Source organism: Oncorhynchus masou, chromosome 29 (genome assembly GCF_036934945.1).
Source record: "Oncorhynchus masou masou isolate Uvic2021 chromosome 29, UVic_Omas_1.1, whole genome shotgun sequence".
In the NCBI taxonomy this organism is placed as follows: domain Eukaryota; kingdom Metazoa; phylum Chordata; class Actinopteri; order Salmoniformes; family Salmonidae; genus Oncorhynchus; species Oncorhynchus masou.
Genome location: NC_088240.1, coordinates 38168118 through 38186312, shown reverse-complemented (window position 1 = coordinate 38186312; position 18195 = coordinate 38168118). Strand labels below are relative to the sequence as shown.

Genomic DNA, 18195 nt, shown 5'->3' with positions numbered 1-18195 from the left:
ACTGGGTGAACCAGACAGAAATACTCACTGTCCTCCAAAGTCAATGTAGAACCATCTCTGCAAGAGTTCATAAGTCACCAAGGTTACACCAAACTGTGGCGAGGACCTGCAGACACGGGCTGGTGGGAGAGACTTTGAAATTACAATGTGGGATTTCACATTTTCTCTGATGTCTTCAAGAGAGCAATTATGGGAGCCAAGGAGTGCCTCATTTCCCGGTCATGAAACTGCTCATTTGTGGAGCGCACGCATGTGTGTGCTTACCTCCTGCTCCTTTCCACAGGGCCCTGAAGCCCTCCTCAGCAATGATCTTCCTGAAGCAGTCTATGACTCCGTTGTATGTGGTCTGGCCTGCGCGGGCCGCCACCTGGAGCCTGGTCTTGATGACATCAGCAGGGGTCACCAGGGAGGCGGCAGGTATACCTTAGGAGGTGTTGCACAACCCACATAATGAGTCATTCTCACTATGCAGGAATAGTATCACCACTGATGGCAAGCAGAGTAGTACAATGACAAAATAGAATAGAAAAGATAGAAAAGGAATAGAATGTCCAGTCGTTTACTGTACATATTTTTTAAAATCATATATAGAATATATATGATAAAACATTCAATTGATTGAAGCATTTATTCAGGCCTCTAGTATACTATACTATGTCTATAGGTTGAGATGGTGAGGTTTGCAGCAATGGTTGTTAGTGCTAGCTACCTGCTATGGCACCAGCAGTGAGCAGCTGCAGAGGTCCAATTCTGCCCTGTTCGTCTGCAAACTCAGCCTTGGTGTGGGCGTACACAGGGAAGTAGATGGCAGAGAACGGGATGTCACGCAGAAAGCAGGCTTTCGCTCCCTAGGACACACAAACACAAAAGGATTTATTTTATATAACCCAAAATGACTACACCTGCAAAAATATTGCATTTTCAGTTTTATTTATTTCACCTTTATTTAACCAGGTAGGCTGGTAATAGAACAAGTTCTCATTTGCAACTGTGACCTGGCCAAGATCAAGCAAAGCAGTTCGACACATACAACAACACAGTTCCACATGAAATGTACAGTACATGAAATGTAAAATGCATTTGGACCTGCCTGAATTTCTGTAAGATATTTGCTTAGTATAATGCTTACAGAGTGCTTTAAAAATATATTCTATACTAGAAATACTGTATAGAATATTGCAAAGGTTTATTTGGAATCATCAACTACAAATGAGTTAAGTGGTGTAGACATCTGGTCTCATTAGTCCAGATTTGGACTACTGTACTGAATATTGTAATGTACTGAATATTGTAATGTACTGAATATCTTCCAAAATATGATTGACCCTGATGGTGGAGAAGGTAGGGCAGTGGTTGAGGCGGCCGCTGTGGCTTTGGGATCATCTGGCCTGGGAGCTCCAGTGGATTATTGTTGGCAGGCTGTGAGCCTCAGCCAACCCACAGAGGAACCTGGCGGTGCGGTTGATCACAGCAGGAGCCAGAAGGCCCTCAGGCAGCGCTGCTCCCCACATGGTTCCCCCGGGGCCCCCAGAGAACTCCCTCCCAGCCCAGCACACAGTCTCTCAGACACACACACACAGAGACTACATTAACATGGACCCATGGTCTACCGGGCCCATCCACAGGGAGGAAGTCAGTCACTTTTAACAAGCTCCACATTGTCTGCTACTCATTAAAATATGAACCATGAACACATTACTTGAGATTTAAGTAAACCGACTAGAACTTGGAAAGGAGCAGTAGCTAAGCATAATTTACTGTTGGTTGTTGGCAGCTGTGGTCTCTCTGCATGTTAAACACTGTTTTGGAAAGAAATAATATGATTGTAACAATCAGTAGGGAATCTAGCTAGTCATCCTACTGCAGACTGTGCCTGCTCATCAGAACTCTCATATTGCAAAAGTGTCTTATGTAATATCAGCATTGATATACAGTATTTATTGTTCAACACCACTGCAACATAAACGGTTAAACTACAACATAAACTACGTCACCTTGCGTGTGACATCATGCAGGGGTTATTAACTTAGGCTATAACAGAGGTTTTAAGAGGTGATGTGGTAAGTGAAGCTGCTGATGTAGAGGGGTTTACCCACTTTGTAGAGGCCAAAGAGGCCCAGGTCCCTGACCACGGTCAGGGCACCGACCCTGCGGGCCGTTGTGATCTCTCCGGCCACCTGGAGACGGATCTTGACTATCTCCAGAGGGTTGGTGAAGATCACCTGGGATCCTCCAGCCTGCAGAACACAACTCAAGTTGAGGGTGAGAAGAAACAAATGGTACATGTCACAGTGCATCCGTAACTGAAGCGTGATAAAATCGTAGGTCTCAATCTGCAGAACCAATTTTATACACTATTTTTTGTCTTTCTTTCTGTAGTACTTTGTCGCACAAATCTATAATTATAATGAAAAACAAATGTAATCACTTACAGTAAGTAAATCAAGACAATCATACATGTTTTGTTTTTACTTGTGTCCCATGATTAGGAAGGGGTTAATAGGTTTTACAACATCTCAGGGGTCAGCCTGTGGTGAGGATGATAATGTCTAAGCATTTCACCCCAATAAGCATTTTCAAATTAGCTTGGTAAACTCAAACACAAAAGACACTCTTTTCAAGTGCTGATGTCAAGCTGTCAGAAAGTGGCCTTGATGAGAGCAAGAGAAACAAGCAGGCATTGAGGGAGGAAACAGTGGGGTCAGGGAGGAACAGGCAGTGTGCGAGGAGAAGCCTTGCTTATGGCTGGAAGGCCCTGACCCCGGCAACAGCCCTCTGCCCCCTTCCCTCTCCCCCAGGCACCTCCTGTGGAGGGGTGAGTGGCCCAGCCCAGCCTCGCCCCGCACACTTCCCCAATTCACCCCACTCCCAGGGGAGAGCGTTGAATCACACTGCTCTGCTCAGGGCCCTAGCAGGGACGCCCCAGGGTGCAGCCACACTGACTCTGGCACATTTATCACCCTCCCCAAATCGAATCAGGCCCCTGGATGCCTGCTGGTGACATAGAGGGCAGGGGTCCTATCTGTAAACATCCGAGCGCTGTCCTAAAAAAAGCTCAGGCACATTTAGTCATTTTCAAAGTGGAAGGGGAAGATCCGCTACTCTGAAGATTTATGCATTCATCCCTCTGTCCCTATCTCCTTTATCTTTTCCACTTATTCACAGTCAGGAGGGATAACGTTACAGTCCATCTCCACAAACTAGTAAAACATTTGCCTTCTACAATGTGAAACCACTTTACATGAAGACCACGTTCATCTGATGTGCAAGAAATTGATACTATGGGAAGAATCTAGCATAAAAAAAATATACATAGTATATTATATACGATAATATTGCTGGGTGGAGTCCTTCACCAGAACTAGGTTACCGTAATCTAAAGTTCTAGATGGCATGCTATACTCCCGAGTGGATATTCACGTCATAAAAAGGAATTTCCTTCGACCACACCCACACATTGGGGAAAACCAAATTATTTCCCATTCACCCCCCATTGTAAAAGTCTACTTAGTTTCTTGTTATACAAATAAAATGTAAAAAATAATGCAGAAAAGCTGCTGTGTTGGTCAATGTACATGTAACTGGGTCAAAAATCCTAATTTCTGAATCGCAATGCTCCCACGTAGGGAAATAGAGCCTGCAAGAAGAGCCCTGTGGCTTCAGGCTATTCGGCATGGGAGAGTGGGGAATGTGGGGACCCGGTGCCCAAGTAGGTTACACGTAGCTACAGTATGTGTGGAAAACATTGAATCACAGATAAGACATTTAACTTGTTTAGTACCGTCCATTTGTAACTCCACTCACTACTTGTAGCTGAATAGTTTTTTTTTTTTTTTTTTCTTGGCTAGCTTAAGTTCCAGTCGGTAGCTAGCTGGCACTGTCACTCAAGTGGCTGCTAGCACCGTCCTGAAGCCCTACAATATTATGTTTTCTAAGTAGTGAGAACCCTCTGGAGCAGGCAATGTTGAAAGTACGTTTTAAACACGTACTTTTCTTAGATGTAGTTTTGTAATTGACTTAAAACAAGCCGACAAGAAAATTGCATTTGAAAAGGGTCAAGTTTTTGCTGTGAACCAATGGGGTAACCTAAAACAGGTTGTTTTCGCTACAGGCGGGCATTCTATCTAATACCGCCTGGGACTATGCTTGTTGTTGTACATGTATGGTGTATGGAACTGTGGTGCCTATGGCAGATCAGGCCTCAGGTATGTGCAGTCCTGTCAAACTCAATCACAGTGAGGTAAAGCCAGCTCCATCCAGGGCCCTCCAGGCCTTCTTCCTCCAATTACAGGCTGACAGGGGTCACAACCCTGCAGACCTTGCCCTCTGTAGGCAACCTGCAGGCTCTCTTCCCTGCCCTGTCTGTTTCGTTTCACTTAGACTCATTTAGCAGAGGTAGGGTGATGGAATTACACGCTTTAATCCACCAATGCACTCACCAAACGTTACAGCGTGCCAAATTACCACGCTGAGGTAAAAAATAGTCCATTCACAGACATAATTTCTCAAATTGTGCCCAATTAGAGAGTTCAGAGACCCAAGAGCACCTTTTTATCAAGCTCCGCCACTTATTTAGGATGTCAATACACCGGCAGGAAACTTGAATTAGAGCTTAAATTCATATACAATAATTCAATGTCCGTAATTCAAATTGAAGATGAAAAGCTTATAATTGTAGATCCAGATCAGTCAGAAATAATTAAGCTAAACCTTAAAGTTGAAGGGGTTGGAAAACCACAAAAAATGTCCCCCCTCAACTCAATATCTGGAATCCACAATTTACACCCATGAGATGCCAAATGTTCATAAACTGAAAGAGAAAATCTTAAATCGTGTTTTAGTTTCAACAAAAATCTTGTTTCAGTTCCCCCACATCGAGATCAATTAGATTTAAACGAGTCAATGTAGCAGCTGCCAACACTTTTGCTTTGCATGAAGCACACGCCTTTTCAGCCCTCACTCTGTAGAGACAGACCGTCTACGAAGACATCCTCACACCAATACTTACAGTGGCACCAGCCAGGACTTCTGCAAACAGGGGAATGGTGTTATCCTCTGTGGTGAATTTGTCTCTTACAAAGTCATTCATCTGTGAGAAAAGAGAATGAGGCAAGCACAACGCATACCTTTAGAGAAAGAAATGCTCAAAGAGAATGACAATGAGTGCATCTAGTCACGCCTTGGATTTTGGAAGACATTGTATTTTCTGTGAGACTGTATTCATATTTAACATACAAATGGTACAACCTTTCCTTATTGTGCAATAAACATGAAGGCACTCTGCGGGTTTGTAATGACTTGCCGTGAGTTTGATAGCTTTCTCTGGGGCAACACCGATAAGCTGTGGTACGAGCCCTGCAAAACAGTATTCATGGAGACCATTTAGATGACCTGACAGAGGAAGACACTCCGACTGGAAATGAATACTTCCATTGCCAGTTACAACAATGAAATCGGCATGATTCTTGTCCGGATAAAATAAACCCATAAATATTTACAGATACGGCTGCTCCATCTGATGAACCAAACGACAATGGCTCCCATTGAAATGGACAGAAAGCTCAAATATGAAACTGCCAGTTGTATGGGCTCAACATTGTTGTGGCCTGATCTCAGTCTGGTGTGGAACAGAGAGAGCTGTGTGGCCCTGGTGGTGGTGGGGGTGGGAGGGCAGTGCCATAGCGCTGATAACCACCATACTGTTTCACCGTCCGTCCTTCAGCGAGCCAGATAAACTTCAGAAGGAGCTGCTGAGTGACTGCTTGTGGTATGCAGCCAGAAAACAGCCAACCGTGTCTGTCTCTCAGTCAATCACCCCTCTCATCAGCGTGGAAAGATAAAGAGGGAGGGGGAGAGCCAAGCAGAGAGGATAAACAAAGAGCTGCAGTGGCAGAGGCAGCAGTAGATGGCAGTCTTGACTTCCTTCATCTGATAGCCCTCACTGTGGCAGTGTTATATATATATATATATATATATATATATATATATATCACAAGCCTTCAGCAGTGTTATCACCACACTGGAAAAAATAGATCTGACACTACTACAGGAGTTCTTTTACCACTGGGATGTTTTCAGCTAGCTAAGTAATGACAATGTGACCTTCCATAGACTTGGTCAATTTAGAACAGTCAAATCATTCTGTTATTATGCAAAACATGTTGATGATGATACTGGCACAAAAATGTGTTTTGCCACCATTTGCCGCCGGACCAGATGACAGTATCTAGCATTACATAATAGAAACGCATTCACCAGGCTTTAGTTTATACCTCTGTAGAATCCAAAGAATCCCTCATATCGGAGCACTTTCTTGGCACAGTCAAAGCTATTCTTGTACATGAGCTCTCCTACGAAGGAGCTGGTGGAGCGCTGGTTCTGCATACGGGTCTTCACCAGGTCAATGGGGTACACAGCTGTCGCACCCGTAGCTGCAAATCACACATGTCAATCAACACACCATCAACATACTGCATTCACACCATCAACAAACTGCATTCACACCATCAACAAACTGCATTCACACCATCAACATACTGCATTCACACCATCAACATACTCTTGTTGGTGATAATATCCTATGATTTTCATATATTCAGACACAGCAAATATCTTTATCATTATTTTAACTATTTAGCCGATCATTTTTAGGTGGGGTATATTTAAAGATGGGTGTTTTAGTGTTTTGCTTCAGTGATAAATAGTCAGATGTGGGCATATAAAGAAGTTAAAAACAGTCATTAGGCCCAGACAGAGTAGTGACTATTTAGGAGTCTGCAGGAGAGCCGTAGTGTAGAGGGTGTCTACTGTCTGAGGAGGCAGCCATGCAGCAGGTTGCCCTAAATGCAGCTCTTAGCCACAGCGGCTTGTCATGTCTTGTCTCTGACATCAAAGGCCCTGTAATGACTCGGGCTCTCAAGCATGCAGAGAGCTCTCTCACCCTTCGTCAGCAAGAGAGGGTGAGAAAGGTCTCATTATCGCCATGGAGAGCCGCTGTCTTCACAATGCTTCACAAGACTTCTGACCCTCAACTGTCCATTGATCATTCAAAACTGATCACCCTCCTGAGCTGCTAGATCAAAGACCCACTGAGACAGTAGGCTCTTAGAATGTTGCATGTTGGTTTCACGCACGAACATCTCAATGGCTGTTATATTAGTTCCTCCCAGTGTAATTAAACAGAGATTCCAGTGCGGTTCCGGAAGATTTGTGTCATTCCAAAGCTCCGGCTCCAAAGACAGCCTGGAGCCACCAGTGGCACAGCAGCACAATGGGCAGCCCGGCCCCAGGGCCTCAGTGCGCCAGTCTGACCGGCTTGGGTTACCCCTCAGTGGGCCCAGGTCTCCGTCGCAGACATGTCACTCACCTCCAGCGAGTGCGCCCAGACCGAACCTGTAAGCAGACTCTGCAGCCTGGAGCAAGACGGACCGATGAGGATCCCCATGAGCTTGCTGTGGAGGGAGAAAAGACACCGATGTGGAGAAAGACAGGGGGATCAGAACACCAGGAAAGAATCGACTTCTATTAAACTGTAGTGAACCAGATACATTGTGGAAAGAAAAACGTTATGGACCAATCAACAGAGGAGGAAAGCTATGGAATGTAGACATCTCGTCGTGGTATAAGTCTTATTCATAAGCCAGTATTGTATGTCACCGACATAGACACTCTGGCTACGGATACAGTAAATGGCTGTGTAGGAGAACTCTCCAGGGCTATCCATTGATTACGATGGAGCTAGGCAGAGGCTGGAAGCTAAGGGTTTTCCTTAAAAAAAATATAAAAAAATAAGCATGATTTTGCATTATCTGTCTCCATCTCTGGTTTGGTTCATGATCTTGAAAGTGGAGCCCCTTTGTTTTCTCTGTGGTGCCATGTAACAGATTAGTCCCACAAGCCTTTCCCATGTAGAGATAAGCATCCACATGAATTATTACATTGGCTGAGTAACAGTTGGAGTGTGTCTGCCCTCCTTGGGGCAGTGAGCAACATCTCCCAGACCAGGCCCTTCCTCCTACCCAGCTGCTTTCACTGAAGGCAGCATGCTAATGAGATCGAGGCCTTGATCAAAAGGTTTAAGCAATTACCCTACTTCCACAAATGGCGGACCTGAGAACGCCAACATGTTCGTGTCTTTCCCTTTTCCCAAAATCACATTCCAGACCTCCGAGCAAAAGTCCCGGAACATTGAGTGGACCTGGGCCTGACCCCAGTCCGATTTACAGAGCTGTGTCGTCTGGAAAGACAGGAACTATTTCCTCCTCCTCCTCCCTCCCAGAGCCACCTCTCGCCAGCACACTCACCATGCTCCTAGCCTCCTACTCTAAACAGACCTAGCCAGAGGCTTCATACACCAGCAGACTCATGGAAAGCCACCCTGATAAAAGCATCCTATTAGATTCTCAGGTGTATGATTGTGTCTGATGTATATGTCTACACTGAATAAAATGGGACAGGCTTTTAGAAAATGGGAACATCGCAACAATCCATTCGTCTTTTGTACCTGTAATTGAGGGGGGGGCGGATGGACTTTTATCCTAGGTGGTGTAATGCACATTCACAAAGAAAGAGAAAACATCAGCACTCTGCTAATTCCATCATTGAACACTCCCTTCCGTTGCTCTTTAATGAGAAAGCATGGTGGGGGAACAGAAGGGATGCAGCAAATAAAAGGCAGCAGGTAAGCGCCGTGTGGACAGTCATTCAGGCAGGGTACCTGTCTTTGGATCTCAGCCAGGTGGTATGGGAGTGCGCCTTCCTCCAACGGTGCTATCCTCTCGATGTCCGCCAAGTTGAGCTTTCTTCAGAACAGCAGGGGAGAATCACAATGTTACGCCAGGAGTAGCAAACACAGCATAGCATCCCTCACACGGAGTTGATGCACGATTTTCCACAGACATTTTATGGCCATATAACTTGAGGTTGTTGCTGGTTTAATATGAGTTTGTATACACAACAGACAAACAAAGCTGGATACATGCCCACAACTCAAGCAGTAAATGAAGCTCTCTTAATGCCAGTGAGACACAGATATTCCCTGCTGGCATCATAAAGTCTGCATGCTTGGATTTATTTTGCACATCAACCAGTAGAGCCACTATTGCTAAACTGAATAGGTAATAACTTAGAATTTATTTCTAATAAATATAGCTATAACTTTTTTATTCCATTCACAGATTTATTGAAAATAGCTTTTTCTGATTAATGTGTTAGATATTTTGAATTCATGTGGAGGACAGTAATTCAATACTTGGCAGCGCAAATGCCACGTTGTATGGTTGTGAGTAAAAAGCACAACGCAGCGGTGATGTGTCACTGAGACTGGAGAGAGTTTGAACCTTACCCAGAATGAGCGTAAAGGCCGGAGAGCTGATACAGGATGTCAATTTCCATTGGATTGATCTGACCAAACTTGTTGGCAGCACTAACAAACTCCTCTGTGGTACAATACGGAGCAGAGGGAGGCATGTTATGTAAGAAAAACCAGACAGGGGGTCACTTATTAAGAATAAATATTTAGAGATACAGTGGGTGGGTAGGCCTGCTGCAAGGATAACCAACCACATCAGCAGTACAGTCTAAAGGTGAAAGGGTAAACTCCTATAATACAGGTAACTAATCACCATCAGAACAGGTCAACTATTCATTCCACAGATCTAAGGGAACAGACTAAACTAATAAAACAGAATATTACAGTGTACATTTACCTTATTTACTTAGAGCTAGGGTAACATGTTCTTGTGTTTCCTGACACCATTCTGCCAAGAGAGGTGAAACTCCCATGACGGTACTGTACAGCCTCAGTTCATGTTTGAAATCACATTTCCTCACTTGAGCAGGACTAGGCTACCTTTGGTGACGAGGGTATCCTTGTATGGTCCGGCTAGTGTGCTGTAGACCTTGCGGATCAGCTCCATGTTGTTAAGGAGGGCGTTGAAGGCATTGAAGTAGGAGAAGCTCACCATGTGGGAGGTGCTGCCTCCAGCGGCCTAAAGGGGAGAGGAACAGACACTGAGGTCTCATCGTACAATCATCTCATGTTGAAACTGGGAGACCATAGCTGTCTCTAACTCACTGAGACCAGGTTCTCCTCCACAAAGGGGGTGAGCATGTGGTGGCGGATGGTGGCCATGATGTCACTGAAGGCCATGGCAGAGATGGTACCGCTCTTGCTCTTATCCTTCTGGGCAAAGGCCTGGCGGGCATGCTCCAACTGCAGCTCCTACAATGAAAGGAAAGATAGAAAGAGCAGGCTCTTGTGACAAAAGACAAGTAAAATTACCAGGGATGAAATGGAACATTGGGGGGGGGGGGGGTGGTGATGTTGGATGATGTCGGACACTGCTTGGCACATGTGGAAGCATCAGATGAGATAGTGTTAGACCCTGGCTCTTGTAATCACAGCTGTCTCTCAGGGGTCTTGATGAAAACCATGTCCCCCTGAAGTCTGATCTCAAGTCTGTGCAGGAGAGGCAGGTGTGTCTGGAGGAGCACAGGGATGATTCAATAGGACAGCCATGCAATCAGAGGGGAAGCAGGGGTACCACTGACCCAGGGTCAGCACTGCTGTCAAAGCTGATCACATACTACCAGCAGATCCCTCTCATCTACATAACTCATCAGGCCATAGCAGAGTACAGCCCATCATGACAATGGTAACATTTTATACTGTATACTTTTATTCCACATCTTGTAAGGGTTAGGGAATACTTTGGTACCCAAATCCAGGTACTGTACTAGGTTGCTGCACTATTGAGGGCTATTGCAGCACATATGCTACAAATAGTGATGTTTTTTTAAATTCCGGTTAGACAATTCTGAGAACTATGGAACCTCCACAAGGTGGCAGGACATATTCTGCAACAACAACAAAAAAAACGAAACTTTCAACAGTTTTTGTTTATGACTATGTTAGATTTAGCTGAATCACATTCAATAATCTATTAGCAGGAAACAATATTGCAAAACATCAGCAGTGAAATAACAGCTAAAGCAAATGTTGGTTTGAATGAAAAGGGTCGCACACAAGAATCCTTGACGCGCTAGTGGGGACCCTTAGTCAACCATGATCCACCGCAAACTGCTATGAGGGTTTACACACAGTAGAGTAGTGGAACTACAGCCAAGCCCTTCCACGTCCCAGACCACCCAGCTGCATATAAACCCACAAACCCCATCATTCCAAACAAGCTACGTCCACAGCCATACTACTGGCTTTATGGCTCTCTCTGTTTCTGTGATTACATATGCTTTACAGCTTTAATACATTACATAATTGTGTATTTGTTATGCTATTATAATCGACCCATGTCAAAACCAGAGATGTTCAATTCCGGTCCTGGAGGGCTCGAAACACTTCTGTTTTTTGATTCTACCTGGTAGTTAATTGCACTCACCTGGTGTCCCAGGTCTGAATAAGACCCTTAATAGAAAGAGAGGATTAAAACCAGAAGTGTTTCGGCACTCCAGGACCGACATTGGACAGCCCTGATCTAAACCATGATAGAAAAATAACTTCCTGCATGCAAGTGATTAAAAAAAACATTTGTAAATTATTCAGACCCTTTGACTGTTTTCACATTTTGTTATGCTACAGTCTAATTCTAAAATTGAATTGTTTTTCCCCCTGATCAATCTCCACACAATACCACATAACGACAAAGCAAAAACAGGTTTTTCTAAATTTTTGCAAATTTATTACAAATTAAAAACCAGAAATATTACATTTACATAAGTATTCAGACCCTTTACTCAGTACTTTATTGAAGCACCTTTGGCAGTGATTACAGACTCGAGTCTTCTTGGGTATGACGCTACGAGCTTGGCATACCTATATTTGGGGAGTTTCTCCCATTCTTCTCTGCAGATCCTTTCAAGCTCTGTCAGGTTAGACGGGGAGCGTCGCTGCACAGCTATTTTCAGGTCTCTCCCGAGATGTTCGATCTGGTTCAAGTCCGGACTCTGGCTGGGCCACTCAAGGACATTCAGAGACTTGTCCCGAAGCCACTCCTGCATTGTCTTGGCTATGTGATTAGGGTTGTGGTCCTGATGGAAGTTGAACCTTCACCCTAGTCTGAGGTCCTAAGTGCGTGCTCTGAAGCAGATTTTCATCAAGGATCTCTCTGTCCTTTGCTCCGTTAATTTTTCCCTCGATCCCGACTAGTCTCCAAGTCTATGCCTCTGAAAAACATCCCCAGAGCATGATGCTGCCACCACCATGCTTCACCGTAGGGATGGTGCCAGGTTTCCTCCAGAAGTGACGCTTGGCATTCAGGCCAAAGAGTTCAATCTTAGTTTCATCAGACAAGAGAATCTTGTTTCTCATGGTCTGAGAGTTCTTTAGGTCCCTTTTGGCAAACTCCAAGCGGGCTGTCATGTGCCTTTTACTGAGGAGTGGCTTCCATCTGGCCAATCTATTTATTTTATGCTATTTATTAACTAGGCAAGTCAGTTAAGAACAAATTCTTATTTACAATGTTGGCCTACACCGGCCAAACCCTAACCCGGTTGACTCTGGGCCAATTGTGCGCCGCCCTATGGGACTCCCAATCACGGCCGGTTGTGATACAGTCTGGAATCAAACCAGGGTCTGTAGTGACACCTCTGCACCTGAGCTCAATTTCGAGTCTCATAGCAAAGGGTCTGAATGCTGAATACTAACTAAGGTATCTGTTTTTATTTTTACATACATTTGCAAAAATGTCTAAAAACCTGTTTTCGCTTTGTCATTATGGGGTATTGTGTGTAGATTGATGAGGGAAAATGTATTTAATCAATTTTAGAATAAGGCTGTAATGTAACAACATGTAGAAAAGGGGAAGGGGTCTGAATACTTTCCCGAATGCACTGTATTTGTACGGTTCATAAGGTGTCTAGTAATGTCTACTGTATACTGTACCTGCAGAAACTGGGTGAACTCCAGATAGCTGAGGTTCTTCTTTCTGTCACTGCCAAAGTGGAGCCTGATAAACTCACAGTCCCAGTTGAAGGGGATGTGGTGGTGCACTGTGGTCTGGCTGAAGATGTCTCGCACATTGGCTGCCAAATGAGAGATGGATGAGTAACATCAAGAGATTGAAAAAACAAAACAACCATACAATATACAGTGGGGTTTGAAATGACTGACACCCTTGTTAAAGATATGCAAAAATGACCTTAACAATTCAATGAAAAGTGAGCTACTGTATATTGTATGCCAAAACAAATGTGAAATTATATAATTTTATTCTATTCTGAATAATAGATTTTGTTTCAAAAGTATGTATTTTTTTCTCTCAAAAAGGTAGGGGTCAAAAGTATTGACACCCCTGTTTTAAATAACTTTCAATATCTTTTCTAAAATGTTTTATGAGTTGGAGAACACATTGGGAGAGATGTTAGATCATTCCTCCATACATAATTCTTACAGATCATTGATGTCCTTCGTCTGTGCTTATGAAATGCCCTCTTCAATTCCAACCACAGGTTTTCAATGGGTTTCATGTCCGGAGACCGAGATGGCCATTGCAAAAGGTTGATTTTGTGGTCAATTAACCATTTCTTTGTGGATTTTGATGTGTGCTTGCGGTTATTGCCTTGCTGGAAGATCCACTTTCTCTCAGCAATTGTATTAGTATAAAATAATAGAATTTCCACAATTTCTTGAGCATCCAATATAGCTCAGTATTTTAATTATTTATTTTATCTTTATTAATGGTGCCAATCATTTCAGACCCCACTGTATGGCCCTCTCTCATTTCTGGGAACCTGATATGCACAGAGAAGGAAAATGGCCTAGCTGACAATCCCAGTGCCTTCATATTGTGTGAGTTCTAAGCAGATCTAGGTCATTCTGTGTCTGAGCACTGCCTTCCATTTTCTATCTGCTTCATGGGGGCCCGCGCTGCACAATGTGTGCACAATGAGCATTGCAACAGCTCTTTTTTCCCTGTTTTTGTGACACACTGGATTCATCTCTCCCCCTGTCAGATGGGACTTGTTATGATGTGGTATTACCCACAGCTCGCTCAGAGCTGAGACAATTCTTATCTTAGAAGAGACCTCTAGAATAGAAGCAGCTGACTGACAGACCCTATACTACTCTGCAGTCTCCAGAATTCCAGTATAGAGAGACACACTAGTGTACAAACGGAATACACATTGAGCACTAGGAGTAACATGAGACCTACATTCATTTTCTACACTGAAACAGCTATGTAGCACTGTTTTTACCTAAGGTCCTAGGTTATAAATAAGATATAGTAATCTTGTGTTATCCACTTATTGCATAGAGATCTTGCACAATGGGAAAGTGTGTGGTCATTGCCCTAGGGTAAAAGCTCTAATGATGCTGTCCCCATTACCTATGACATGGTTATGACATGAAGCAGACACCAGGTCACCGGGCATCCCCATGTACATACCAAATGAGATGTCCCCTGTGCCAGTCTTGTCAAACAACTGAAAGGCAACTATGAAAAGGGCATCCGGGACACACAGAATCGATTCAAAGGCCAGAAACTCCTGGAAAGAGATCAGTCTGTTTGGACAAGAAAGAAAGAGTACTATCTGAAAAAAAGGACATGTCCCTACAAAGCCCAAAGAACATCAGCAACTCAAATTTTCACTTGAGCACACCAATAACTGTAGCCTACCAGATTCATTTACATGAACGCTCAAGTAAAGTTCAAGTATAACATTTTATTTTGCCCATGTTTATAACATGCTCTACAGTCTACAGTATAATGTGGATAGGGACGTGCTGTTTAGTGCTATTTCAACAAGATGCTTTCTCGAGTCTTCGGCATTATGCAAATAATATGTCCGCTTATCTTATCAGGTGGATATTCAATCAAACAAGCATGGGTGTTAAACAACTGATAAAGATGGCTATTCAGGCAATCTGTGAACAACCTTGTGACCAATCATTAACCTAACTTCTCCTTGCTACGGATTTCTCTTCACGATGCTAATACATGTAACATTGTGAACCCCATTGTGTGTATCAACATGGGTTACGTTGTGATCCATGTAGGTAGTGGAACTGTCATCGAAATATGTTATGATCCTTTTTTTTTCCTCACAAAAAAACAAATCGCAATTCCATTTTTGCTGTATGATGTCTTGAAAGACCTCTTGTTTAAGTCCTTCAATAGCAAGGTTACTATTAGTAACGGTCATCCACCTCACCCGTAGTGGGAGCAGACTTACCCATCCTTGCTGGTGTCGGCTACTCCAGCGATCAGCTGCACAGTCTTGCGGTTGTGATCGGGCTGGTTGTGCAGACCCAGGAAGTTCTGCACAAAGTCCCTGGGGGACATGTAACGCACCCCATTCTCAACCACACTGGCATACTGAAGGGGAGACAAAACAAATACAGGTTAGTGTTAAATATAAATGCTCAGAAACTCAATATACAAACTTATACTCATACAAAACTCCCTCCTTGAAACAGCCCGTCTTTGTATTGCATCACTGTTCCCACCAACAGCTATCGGACATTTTTTTTAACTTATGACAATAAATGATTTGTTCAGACAACCTGATGCAGTGTCTGTCAAAGCAATGCATTTTGTCTCCGTAGTTATGCTTAGTGTGATTTATATTAATCTCATCATGTACTTTTCAGACATCGCATCAAAGCTAGGCAAAAATATCATAGTTCAAAACAATCTCGTTTTTGCAATTCATCGTATTCTATTAATTTCTTTGAGTTGCTGCAGTGAGTAAACAGACTTCAAATTTGCTTTCAAAACACTTCAAGACACTTTCAAGCTTTATAATACCTTATACAGAAAATTCTGGGAGATTTGTGGTTTAACCCACAATAAGCCAGCACAAGCTGTAGTATAGTGTAGGAAACCATCAAGGCAACCAAGCTTCCCAAACCACTATCATGTTAATTGTCACAATCATGTATGCAGATAAGTGCAGTGCAGTATACTATATTTAATATACAATATGGGATGTTTAAGTATAATGTAACAGATAAGTACTATAGCAGCGTATATAATGATATGTGACATTAGGGCTTTAGCTGTGGCAATTGAAGGGACTGCCAAGTCATCTGAAAAATATATGTCTCAATTAACCCATGTGCACTACTTAGAAAGAAAAAATGAACTGCATTGTTTTGTTTCTGCTATGCTGCAAAACATGCAACCCATGCACTGGTGTTGCTACCTCTCATCTAGGCTTAAAGAAACAAAAGGTCAGTTTCAGAGTCAGGGTTGGGTTACAAGCTGGAGCACTGCATGAACTGGCAGCATAAAGGCCAGGCTCTGGGTGTACAGCCAAGGAGAGAGAGAGACCTTCACAAAGAATGCATTTCAGACCACATCTCACTGCACACTCTTTCGTTAATATTTTAAGTGAAAGTATTAATTCCAAGCAATTTATTAACCCATTTCTTCACTACATAATTTGGCATCAACTCAACGTCACAGTAAGCCTCAAGTGCTTCTTGATAAGATTAGGCAGGTTGGACAAAATGGCCCATTCACCCATTAATGAACTATATGTTTATGACTAATTATTGCATGTGTGTCTTAGAACAGCTACGCCTAATATAAATTGGTGTGCGTTCAAGATAAATCAGTGCAGTGTTGTATGAAGAAAGAAGAAGATCCTAAAATAGTACAAGGTCAAAATAATAAGTCCCTCCTTGGCGCTATCTGTTGCTCGAGGCATATTTTCCTCCAATCAATGGCCTTACACCCTTCAACTTGGTACTGTGTGTGACTTTGTAAAGCACAAGAATGCATGGTCCAAATTATTAGCAAAAACAACTGATTCACCCAAACATCTGAAAATCCTAGCCAATGTCACAGCCTAAAAGAAGTCAGGGAAGGACAAATTCCTCCGTGAAGGCTATTCAGAATTAGTACAAGCATTTGTGTGACCTTTCCTTGTAGTATTCGACAGTAGACGCAACACACTCAGTGTGTCTCTCTCTCTCTGTGTGTGTGTAACTGTGTGTGTGAGTGTGTGTGAGAGAGAGAGAGAGAGAGAGAGAGAGAGAGAGAGAGAGAGAGAGAGACTGAGACTGAGACTGAGACTGCTGGCAATAATATCATATTTGTTTAACTGTAGCTTTGCCATACAATCAAGGTTATAACATTATACCATTGACAACAACCAATGTAAAGTTACATGCTGTTTTCAAATCAAAATGCAATCAAATTTTATTTGTCCCACGCACCAAATACAACTGATGTAAAATGTACTGTGAAATGCTTGCTCATGAGCCCTTCCCAAAAATGCAGAGTTAAAAATAATAATAATACAAATTAAATTGTAACAAAAGAGGAATAAAATCAAATATACAAGAATGAAACTATATACAATGAGTACCAGATCAATCTGCAGAGCTACAGTACAAGGTATCTAAGTTAGATATGTAAATGAAGGCAGGGTAGATAATAATACGAGTTGAACTGCTGCATTCAGACTAAAATAATATAAAGAATTGTGTTTTTAGTGCCATAGCAATATTGGGTTAAAGATCCACTTGTGAATGACAGTCTTACCTTCAGAAATATAGTCCTTAGTGCATTGGAATCGCCTCTTGCGGTTGTTTCTACCTAAAACATACAGTTGGAGTCATCAAAGCTAAACCCTGATGAATCTGGTAATGCAATGAGAGTTTGAGAATGACATAGGACGCAACGACTCTGCATTGGCTACAATGTAATATAATCATTACTGAAGGGAGTAATCGGTTGCTTGTCTCTGAAGTTTCGATGTTTGAAAAAGCAATAACACAGAACTCGTAGTCCACAGTTGAATATCAGCCCTGCCAGCAGCAACAGTCACCTTTGCCATTATCATTACTGAACCGGCTACTCGACCTTCACAGCAATAAACTTGTTATACTATTAAAGTAGCTGAACAACTCCCATTAGATCAGTAAACGAAAATCTGTAACAAGGTAAACATTACTCAATTCGCTCTCCAAGGCCGACGTGCCCACGGAAAGATGCTGAAAGAGGACCATTCTGTTCGTTTAAAAACATTTAATAATATATGCTTCCGCATCAATAAGCTTAAGTCCTCATCCAAAATAAATAAACAACTTAAATACAGGTAATATTCATTTCTGATAGGAAATACTGGCAGAGTCACCTTGACCGCCATGCTGGGTGTGACGTCACGTTGACGAGCAGCGCAGGCGCTTGGCTACTGTAGCCTTTGATTCTGGGATAACAGCATGACACT

General features: G+C 42.9%; 1 protein-coding gene across 5 annotated transcripts in view; it reads right to left on the bottom strand.

The window, feature by feature from the left end:
• LOC135519543 (electrogenic aspartate/glutamate antiporter SLC25A12, mitochondrial-like) overlaps nucleotides 1-18195 on the bottom strand; it is a 20791-nt gene extending 2596 nt beyond the window's left edge. The window contains exons 1-17 of one of the 5 annotated variants that reach the window (XM_064944773.1): nucleotides 18103-18195; nucleotides 17508-17561; nucleotides 15190-15332; nucleotides 14403-14518; nucleotides 12899-13038; nucleotides 10076-10222; nucleotides 9851-9989; nucleotides 9344-9437; nucleotides 8717-8801; nucleotides 7367-7451; nucleotides 6273-6431; nucleotides 5303-5355; nucleotides 5009-5089; nucleotides 2097-2237; nucleotides 710-848; nucleotides 265-423; nucleotides 29-119 (exon numbers count right to left, since the gene is read on the bottom strand). In XM_064944773.1, coding sequence (XP_064800845.1) covers nucleotides 29-119; nucleotides 265-423; nucleotides 710-848; nucleotides 2097-2237; nucleotides 5009-5089; nucleotides 5303-5355; nucleotides 6273-6431; nucleotides 7367-7451; nucleotides 8717-8801; nucleotides 9344-9437; nucleotides 9851-9989; nucleotides 10076-10222; nucleotides 12899-13038; nucleotides 14403-14518; nucleotides 15190-15332; nucleotides 17508-17561; nucleotides 18103-18114 — 1838 coding nt within the window. In that variant the 5' untranslated portion in view covers nucleotides 18115-18195. The other 4 variants (XM_064944774.1, XM_064944772.1, XM_064944776.1 and 1 more) reach the window with 4 other exon arrangements.